This window comes from Haemorhous mexicanus, chromosome 6 (genome assembly GCF_027477595.1).
Source record: "Haemorhous mexicanus isolate bHaeMex1 chromosome 6, bHaeMex1.pri, whole genome shotgun sequence".
In the NCBI taxonomy this organism is placed as follows: domain Eukaryota; kingdom Metazoa; phylum Chordata; class Aves; order Passeriformes; family Fringillidae; genus Haemorhous; species Haemorhous mexicanus.
In genome coordinates, this window is record NC_082346.1 from 15,096,805 (window position 1) to 15,107,360 (window position 10,556).

The 10,556-nt window shown below is 37.3% G+C and overlaps 1 protein-coding gene across 1 annotated transcript in view; it reads left to right on the forward strand.

Moving 5' to 3' along the window:
- Nucleotides 1-10,006, forward strand: part of INSC (INSC spindle orientation adaptor protein) — a 145,412-nt gene extending 135,406 nt beyond the window's left edge. The window contains exons 10-13 of the mRNA XM_059848151.1: nt 2,801-2,867; nt 4,460-4,615; nt 5,260-5,336; nt 6,699-10,006. Coding sequence (XP_059704134.1) covers nt 2,801-2,867; nt 4,460-4,615; nt 5,260-5,336; nt 6,699-6,827 — 429 coding nt within the window. The 3' untranslated portion in view covers nt 6,828-10,006. The remainder of the gene's footprint in view (nt 1-2,800; nt 2,868-4,459; nt 4,616-5,259; nt 5,337-6,698) is intronic.
- The last annotated feature ends 550 nt before the right edge of the window (nt 10,007-10,556 follow it).

Below are 10,556 nucleotides of genomic sequence, written 5' to 3' on the forward strand. Positions count from 1 at the left end.
AAGCTGTTCTATGTTTCTATGCTGACTATTTGTTGATCCAATCTATTTTTCTGTGGTCTTCATTAGTACAGTGGATTTAGGGCTGCCAGTTCACAAGCTGCTGCCACCAGGTTTAGCTGGGACAGGCACCTGCAATTCTTGATGGATTTGGAGATCAGAGAAAGGAGTGTGGGCCAGCCTGTGTCAGTCTGTTGGAGAGCACTGCTAAAATACAGATTTTGGAAATGCATGGGTCAAGATCCACCTCCAAAGCAGATCTGCTTAGCAGACATACAGGTGCTGGGACAGGGAATTAGGCTGGATTCTCTGGCAATATTTGCTTCATGGCACATCTACAAATCCCACAGGTCAAGAACTGGTGTGTGGTTTCAGCACATTCCTTCTCCATGGTTGGAAGGCAATGACAGATGACCAGAGCTCATGCATCCTGTCTGCAGCATGTCTTCTTTCTTACCCTTTGAGTTCATTGCATGGATTAGGAATCCAAAATAATTGCAAGAACTATAAATTGTGTCAGGTGCCAATGCTTTGTAATTATGGAGTGTGCTCTTTTACAGGATCAATTACTTGAGCAATTAGTGAAATTAATACTAAAAATTGCAGTTGAACAGTAGAGATTCCATGTTCCATCTTCAAGCCTTTCAATTATTTCAAAGTCATTTCAGTTTTGAAAGAGGTTTTGGTATGTATTCTTTTCCAATAATTTTCAAGGATGAAATGAGGCTTAGGCAGTCACTTTTATCTCTGTCTCTTTGTGTGCTCCTTGTCTCACCATAACATCTGAACTGGTTAGCTGATTCAACAGGACTTCATAGCTATTTTTGAGACTGCCTAAGGCTTTATGAAATTTGGAGCCAGATAATGGGAAGAGAAACAAAGATAAAGACTGCAGTATAAACTTCTCTATGCCAAAAAAAAAAAAAAAGTCTACAGTGGGAGAGAACCTGCTGGCAAATATCTATTTATGTTTTTTGATCAACTATAAATCCAAAAGAGATGAGACTTCATTAATACCAGTGCTCACAGAAGTGTTGCTTTCTGAAGCAAATTGAGTCTACATTTGTTTGTGTTTTTCTCTAGAGAGTTCCTCCTTAATAGGAAACTTCCTTGAACTTTGGTTTGTGTTACAGAGGAAATCTTCATGTAAGTTGCATGAACATTAAAATAAGAAAGTTTAGGGGAAATAGAGCATTTAAAGCCAACTCTTTATTCTGCGTGCCTATTATATTTTACATTTTCCTATTTTGTTAGGGAAAATGAATTTTCTTGGGGAAAAAAAAAGTCTATCCATATGGAGTGAGCTAATCTATGGCTTAACTACCTTTTGAGTCCTACTAAGATTTTAGAAGATAATATAGGTAGAACTTGATGGTCATTGATTACAAGGGTCTTTTTTACCCCCCTCAGGAGAATGTTACATATAAACCCTCTAAGCTAGTCCATAAATATTGCAAAATATGGGGGCCATGTAATCAACACGAAGGAAGTATAGCTATAACCTCAAATAATTTTTTGGTGTCAAAAGATGCACACAAACTATTTTTATGTATGAAAATACTTATTAGACAAAATAACTTGAAGCAGTGGAATAATTGGCATGTATTCAAATTGTGGTTAATTGAATTCTTCATCTGTGGCTTAGAGAGCCACATGGGGTACAGATTCTGCACAGAGGAAGCAATTTTCATTAACGGGATATAATTTAGAATGAGAAAACATATACACTCTGCCTGCAACACAGTTAATAATTAATATGGAATAAATACATAGACATACACTGAGTTACCATATTTCTACCTGTCACTCTGTAGAGTTTCAGCAACTCATTTGCATGCTAAGTAAGTATATTTATTCAGGGAGATGACACTGTGACACCACCTTCAAAAGTGGAAGACCTTTATGTCACAGCATCGGAAATGAGTCATCCTTGTTTTTAAAATGGCAAAGTGAGATCAGAATGGTGATTTGATCTCCTGCCTCCTTACATCTAAGAAGTTTGCTGGTTTCTGAAGTGAGACTGTACTGCTAAAAGGTGATAACCAGTTGCAAAACTGACCCTCATTTTCAAGTCTGGTCAGTTTTCCTGAATGAGATTAGAGAAAGTTTAAAACCTCTTAAGAAAGAATATTATTTCTGGTTTGCATTCTGAAGATCTCTTGCATTTATTACTTGGTATCTCACATGTGCTGTTAATATTGGGAGGTGTCTGCATGCAAAAAGCAAAGTATTTGAAGGACTGAGAAGAATGTCTTGCAGGATGTGTGAGAAAGTATGTGATATCAATGGGGAATGGCTGACTGAAAGCCAACATCACCACAGGGCTCAGGCTCTGTCAGTGGCTTGCTTCATCACTTTAAACAAGCTGAGTTACACCTAATCTCAAAAACAGATAAAGCTATTTGGGATAAGAAATGCAATAAATCTAGATCTCAGAAGGTGCTTGTGCACATATCAACACAGAATGTGTTGGTACAAAGCCTAACCATGGTTTTTACCTCTGGAAAGGTATAAACAGAATTGTAAGTCCAGTCACTTTTGAGACAGTGCCTTGACATGCACACAATTCTTGACTTCAACAAAACTGAAAAATATTCCTTAAATATTCCCTTGAATCAAAGCTCAAAACTCCCAATCTCTTGCAAGGATTTCTTAGCATTTCACCTGAACAGATCCAGTGCAATAACAGCACTCCCAAATATTTTCCTTGTTTCTGCCATATTTATTTTATGAACCACAGTGATATTTAATATTACTGAATTGTAGGATGGGACTTCATATTTCCTTCTCTTTTTAACAACAGGTGGTAACAATATTGGCAAACATGTCTGTGTTGGACCAGTGTGCTTCAGAAATCATTCAAGGAAATGGTGTGTATTTCAGCTGAATTATGTTTTTTATTTCCTTCTGGAGAGTCAGAGTAGATGGGAATGTAGTACTTACAAGGTAAATGAGAAAGGCTTCACTAATAAAGCTTCATTTTGCATCCTGTCTCTGCTGCATATTACACAATTGCTGCAGGGTGCAGAATGAGTCCTGAGGATGGTTCCACATAAACAAAATAAAATGCCACTGTTTTAGGAACCTTTGCCTTTGTGACCATATTGTTGGTGTTTGGTGTGTGTGACTTACTCTTAGATTCAAAGCAAAGTAGTAAAAAGTAAAAAGTGTTTCAGCAACCTGTATTGTGGTAATACAGGTAATATTGTGGTAAGATGCAAATGCCTTATTAATGCACCTGCCAGCAAATTCAAGGCCAAGCAATAGAGTAAGATGGGTGCCTTTTTCTTTTTCTTTTTTTTTCTGTTGGGAAACATAAAATTACAGTGAAAATTCACATATATTGCTTTGCTAGGTCAAGTAGGCCTAACTCATGCTGGGTACTGCAGTGGATTGTCAGGGACAGTGACAGCAAGTAAAATTTGTGCATACACTCTGCTGTGGAATTTCACAAGAAGCTTTTTCCCCCCTGGCTTTTGAGAGGGGTTGGCACTCATCCTGTGTGTAAAATCTTTTTTGTGTCTGCCTCATGTTATAACAAACAGGTGCTAATCAGAGGCCACATTCTGAGAATGGTCTTTGAATGCTGGAGAATTTAGGTGCCTTCTTCTCAACTCTGAATTTTTTGTATGTTGATTGATTATTATCTAGCTGCATGGTTCTGATGATAATTTTCTGAATTATTTATGCAAATGTTCTAACAGTTAAAATCCTCTGATGCTACCTGATGTAATCTGAATGCCTAATAGCATTTGGAGTCTAATAGCACATAATTGTCTTTACACTTAAAATAATCTAGAAAAGAGAAATCATCTTCTTTTTTTGTGGTGCTACAAGAAGAATATCAACTCCTACAGGCAACAGTAAATGAATGAAGACTCTTTAATGGATAACATTGTCTCTTCTGGAGTGAAGAGTTACACAGTGAATTCAAGAAACAGAATTCCATCATTTCCTTCCTTAAAGGATTCCTCATTCTAAAATACCCTTAAGCAGTTTGAGAAGGAAACTTTTAAAGTCTTGCTTCACAACATGTAAGGAAACAAACAAAAACCAATTACTTCAATTGAGAATGAAACTTCATTTAGAGACCTGAAATATGTGGCTACAGGTTTTTCAGGTAGTGATTACCTTCAGGTTAATTTAGAAGCAAATAAGGAATTACATTTGGTTGACTGAAATAAATTAGTGAAATTTAAAATACCAACTTTTAGAGGAGGAAAGAGTTAGTGCATTTTCTAGTTCCAGAAGCTCTGTAGCTTCCTAGTGAAGACAAAGTTATGCCTAGATCAGATGTGCCCGGGTGCTGAAGTCAAAATTTCAGCCTTTGTTTGTGTATTCTGCATTCTCCATTTTTGGGCAGTGGCTGGTCTGTATTAACCCAGCTCTCCTTTCCCCTTCACTTTTTTGTACTGAGATTTTTGTTGGAGAGTGGATAACGACGGCTCTTGTATTCTTTCAGGAGTTCAGCTTTTAATGGAGATGCTCTTTGAGAAATCCTCCTCTGGGAAGGCAGCAGAAGCTGCAGCGTGTGAGCGAGTCCAGCAGAAATCTGCGGTTACCCTGGCACGGCTCAGCCGAGATCCCGAGGTGGCAGAGGCAGCTGTAAAACTCAGCTGTAAGGCCGTGTCTCCTGCTTCATGGCACTGAAAGAGGCAGCAACTGCCAGTCATGGAGAAGCTCTTTTTTAATTTCTAGCCTCACTTGGTGAACTTGATGAGAGATATTCCCTATAGAGTCTGTGCGGAGGGTGGCGGAGGAGATGGAGCTAAATGAACCTCTGGCTTGCTTCCCAGAGGAGCCTGAGGTGCAGCATCCACTCAGCACATGGCTGTGCCTTGCTGTGCCAACTGACCCTGCTGCCTCCTCATCCCTTTATGCAGGATCTGTCAGGGCACAGAAAACTGGGACCCCAGCAGGTCCAGATGTGATGGATCCAATGGGAGGGAACGTGTTCTTTGGGCAGGAGTTTTTTAAGGCTGTGTGGGAGGATTGGTAGGGATGAAATGGAGGTCACAATTTCCACTCTGAAACTGCAGCAGCAAGTAAACCCAATTTATTTGTTTATGCTTTACAGCTATTAATTATGACTGCTCTGAACTGCATAGCTCCATGGAAGGTCCCTTAAGTATTTGCATATCATCTTTGCATTAGAGATCATATCTACTAAAAAAAGATAAATATGATGCATCTAAAAAATACAACAAAATAAGAAGGTTTTTTCCTAAATGATTTCTCCTGACATTCTTTTGTTGCTCTCAGGTATTCCTCGCCTGATTAAACTTTGCAGATCACCAACAGAAAGAAATAACAGTGATTCTGTCTTAGTGGCATGTCTGGTATGTACATTTTAGTCTTCCTTTCATGCTCATACTGTAAAATTAAGGAAAAAGCATCCCTTTAGATTTCAAAATGCATAAGTATTGCAGAAATGTTTTAAATTCATGTCAGGGTCTCCTGCTTTTCCCCTTAAGCATAATCCTGTACACTGTCAATTATTCATCCTCAGATTGAAGATTTAAGCATATAAGGAAAAATGGCTTCATCTTCACATTACCAGGCACCAAAAAATTTCCTTGGAACACTTTGGAATTTAAGGATTCATTCATTCCTAAATTCCATTCTGTGATGGTTCTATGTTTGTTGAAATTAGCCTTGAGTCACGGGGGTAGCAGCCCTTCACCTGCCCTCACGCATATATATGTAAATATTTATGCAAAGCATCCAAAACCAGGAAAAGATATTTCTTACTTCCACTCCAATCCAATTTTTTGTTCTATTTGTGTCACCAAGACAATTCAGTGCCCAGCAAGGAATGGGCACCAGAAGCTTAAGACTGTCTGTGCTCCAAGAAAGGTCCTGTCTGTTGGTCCTGCACTGCATGGGCTGTGAGCCAAATGCCAGAGCTGGCTGATTTCACTGAGCATTCTGTGAGAGGCCTCTGGGGACATAGGTGATCTAGGGCTGGAGCACAAGCCCTGGTGAATGAGGACTAAAGAGTATTGTTGGACAGTGCTTTATGATATTAATATTATTTCAAATGGAAAAGTAATGCTCCGTTATTGCAGCTTGTTCATTCAAGCAGGTCTCATTCAGGATCAAGAAAGTATAAATGTGAGCATAGAAAATGCTGTGATTATTCTTCCTACATGCCAAGAAGACTTGTTAATCTTGTGTGGTTAGAGCAGAGACCACAGAGCAATGGCAGCAAACCAGACTGTGATTTTTCTGTCTCACTGAAGTTGTTGCTGCACATTCCTTGAATCCATGCCTATTCCTTGAGACATTACCTACCTCCCTTTCTCAGAAATTCTGCTTCTCCTGATGTTTTAGTAATTGCCTGAAGATGTTTTTTGATAAGAATGTGGCAAAAATATTGCCCTTGAGACATAAGCTGCTTCAAGCTCTGATTGGTATTGTCACTGGTGTCTGAGGGCTTGCTCTGTACTTAGACCTGCTGCTCAGGTCTAAAAGAAAAGTGCCCCAAAAGAGTTGCTATTGAATGAGGGAAGATTCATCTGACAGATGAAGACAGTGAGGAGAGATTACCCAGGCAGCCAAACTCAGACCTGCAGAGCTCAGTTTGAGTTCTGGCTGTTATTTAGGCATGGCTGTAATGGATTCTGCAGTGAAGACTCTGCCAAACCTGAAATGAAACCTTTGCCAATCTGCATTGCAATGATGCTGTTTTGTTTTTCTAGGCAGCCCTGAGGAGGCTGGCAGTTATGAGTCCTGATGGGCTGGAGGATTCAGATTTTCAGCAGCTGGTAAAGCCCAGACTGGTGGATTCTTTTCTGCTGTGCACAAATATGGAAGAGAGCTTTGTATAAATGGGAGCCAAAAACCTTTGAACAATGATGAAGGTGATAGGTAGACAGTAAGATAACACAGGTACAATTTCATTTTGGTTTAGTCCTCTTGTTATTTATGACTTATTTATTCTAAACCCATGAACATGTGGTTTGTCAGAGCAAAGGCACAGAATGAGAAGACTTGTTACTGTGGTTTGAAAAGGTAATTTTTTATTTTATTCTCACGCCAAGACACACAATACCTTATCATTGCCATCTAGCAGAATGTTTTGTTTAATATAGTTGAATTAAGGTAATGAAGCCAAGAATTTGTTGCTCTGATGTTAAATGCTTCTGATGATGTTTTTTCACTGATATTTTTCTACAGTTGGGACATTTTGTAGTTTTTTTAATAAATGTTTTAGCCTCATCTTTATTTGGAGAAAAATAATCCTAAAAGCTGCAAGTATATACTTTGAAATGAAAGGGATGTTCCAGTCTGAGTCCAGTTCTTAATGGTTATATTTTAACAGAATTATGTAACTGAGAGGAAAATTCCCAAAAAGTGTTCAAATACTGGCTTCAAATGATGCTTGAATACATTCTTAGGCTGTACAAAGATGTGTTCCATCAGAGGATACACACTAACAGAAAGCTCTTTATTTACATTGACTGAAATTTCCTAAAGAAATACAGAGAATTCTAAAAAAATCTTGGGTGGTGTGTGTGTGTTTTATCTCATGATGTAAAATTTTCCACCTGTGATTTAAAACCATTACACAGTGACAATTTTCTCTCCTTTCCAAGCCTTACAAGAACTGGAAGTGCTGATGTCCAGACATGTTTTTAACATTCAAGCTACTGTTTTTGTGAAAAGTTGTTCACACCTATACTAAATAACCTGAAGAGTTTAATTAATTGGAACTTGAATGTTCATTTTTATGGCTTGCTAACTAGTCCTGTATTTTTAAAACTTAAATTGAACTCTTAGGAGCTCTGGAAGTTGAGAAATGGATGATAACCTAAATAAGAAATGTGATTTTTGAAATAAACTGTTTTTCATGAGCATTCTTCTTAATTCTTTCTTTTCCTTTTCATTGAAAAACTGCATCTATTGAAAATTACTCAACCAGCAATATCTTGGTAGTGTTTTTCCCTTGATTTATCCCATAGCACTCTGTAGATTATGAAAAAAGTTGTAATTTTTTCTTCATGGCTTCCAAACGTTGCTTTGGATTCTTTTATGATCAGCAACTTCAGGGTTCTAGGATATCTGCCAAGACCCCCCCACATTCCTTCCTTGCTGTACTTTGTAGATACATTAAGCAGCTTAATTAATGGATGTTTCTTTAGTGTTATGTGGTGTTTGGATGAAAAGCAGCAGGAAATTGTGAAGCTGTGATTGCCTTCCCCATTCTGTGTATGTGAGAACTCTGTCCTGCTTCAAGCAGTGAGACAAAGGTGGTTACTTTTTTTCTCCCTTGATTGTATGAGTTGAGAAGTCTCTGCCTTAATGTCTTTCTTGTGAGCTCTCCAAATAATCAGCTCTGTCTTGACTGAATTGTAAAACCTTACAAACCACACAGTGACCTCTGTTGTGAGCAGCTATTCAAAGGAAAGTGTTGGATCAGATGTTCTAGTAAGCACAGAGATGAATTCTGATTTTTTGCTTACTTTGAGACAGCTTCTTAAGTTTCCAAGATTGTTAAAATGCATGGTACTGTAAAATTTAAAAAATATTGTGTTCATAATGGACTTTAACACTTTCCTCACTAAGCAGAAATACATGTGTGAGCTATGTATGTCTTAGTATAAACAATGAATTAATAAATTTCATAGAAAACTGATTCAAAATAAAATCCCGTTGTTATCATTCTGGTAGCATGGCAGTCCCTGATAAAACACATCAAATTCTGCACTGAATTTCTGTACAGAGCCTCATTCTGTCAGCTTCAGCTAACACCAGAGATATGAATTGCTAGATAGAGTAGGGTTTATCCCATAGCAGGTAAATTTAAAATCTCATTTAAAGAAATTTTCCACACGTGCATAGTGAACTGAAAGAGCTCTTAAAAAGATGCCATCATGGCTCATAATGTTTTAATGTAATTTCTAACAGATCAATCAAATATTCAGTGAGCAGGTTGGTAACAACTAATTTGCTCTCAAACACAGGAATGTGAGCCCACATTGATTGAATTTACTACAGATACTCTCAATCTGCAAATATGGGTCCATAATTCTAGGCCCATATTTTCCATTTAAAAGTGTTCATGTAACAGATGTGGCTGTTTATATTACAGAAGAGTACATTTAGGTGGAACTCATATTTACAGCAGAAAATATGTCTTGAAAGAGCCATTTCAGCAGACCTCTTGTCACCTAAGTGTCTTCAAAACCATTTTGGGTTTTGATTTTTTCACCTAGAGCTGTGCACTTTATTTTTGTATATGCTAAAATTTCTGGGAAAATAAACATACCTCTAATTTTACTTCTTGATTCCCTTGGAAACAATAAATCATTAAAAAGATGGATTTATTTTTCTCATTACTTCTGAATGAGAATTCTGGATTCCGAATGAATTCTTGATTCTAAATGTTTGCTTTGAAAGTGGCTCTTTAGCTTTTAAACAAAACAAATAAAAAATGACAGTTTGAGCCAGAATAAACATTTTTGCTTTCAAATGTAGTATGGAATACAATATTTAATATCAAGAAATTTTCACTAAAATAATTATTGTGGTGGCTTAATCCATGTATATCCATATACAGGTAGGAGTGAGAGTGGAGAGTGTGTGTGGTACATTCACCCACCACCTCATTTATGAGGACTCATTGACCTGTAGAGCCTGAATGTAGGTTAGGTATTGGTTTAATCTTCCTGGAAAATGAATGCCAGACTTGTTAGAAATGTTGTTGTTTCACTTAAATTCTTCTGAACATTTTCAGTTTTGTATGAGATTAGAAATGCTAAACAAACATGCAGTGAGCTGCAGGATTCTTTGTAATTTTGATTTACACTCCAGCAACTTTGGACAAGGTCTTCAAATTTCAGCTTTGGTTTCAAACTGTTTACAGATATTCAGGGCCCAGATGTTTCATTCACAGAATAAAGTTTGGTTATTCTCTGTTTATTGTGTACTTGGTGCATGAATCACTTATGTGGAATTTTACTTGTCTGACCTTTTCAATTTAAAATTGTATTTACAAAGAATAAAATAATGTCTTTGTAACTTGCATACCTTATCTGTTGCCTGTTAGTATCCAAAAGATTACTTCATTTGTAGGGTTTTGCCTTTGTACAAGACTGATTCTGTTCTCTTAGATAGCTTGTTTGAAATTTTTGTGGTGACCATCTCCTTTTAGAAAACAACAATGAACAGTCAAAATAACCTTGGCTTTTGTACTTTGAGGAATCTTCTTTGACATTCAATTTTAATTTATATTAAATTTAGTGTATTTAAAGAAGCACTCTAGACAATGTAAATTATTCACCAATGTTCTCATTTTTGAGGGGAGGGGAGGGAAGATGGCATTAAGCATTGAAAGAAAGTTCCAGTTATTAATTGGAGTTGGAAGTGCAGAACTGGTGGGAAGGTGGGTGAATAATTTTGGCCCTTGACAAGCTAAAGAACTGGGAACAAGAAAAACACAGGATCATTTATTCTAGATACTTATGTTCTTTGTGGAGACCCTTATCTCTATTTTCTGGTTTCCTCTTGAATCTGAGTTTCTTTTTCCAGCTGTGACAAATTTCATCCTCTTAGGA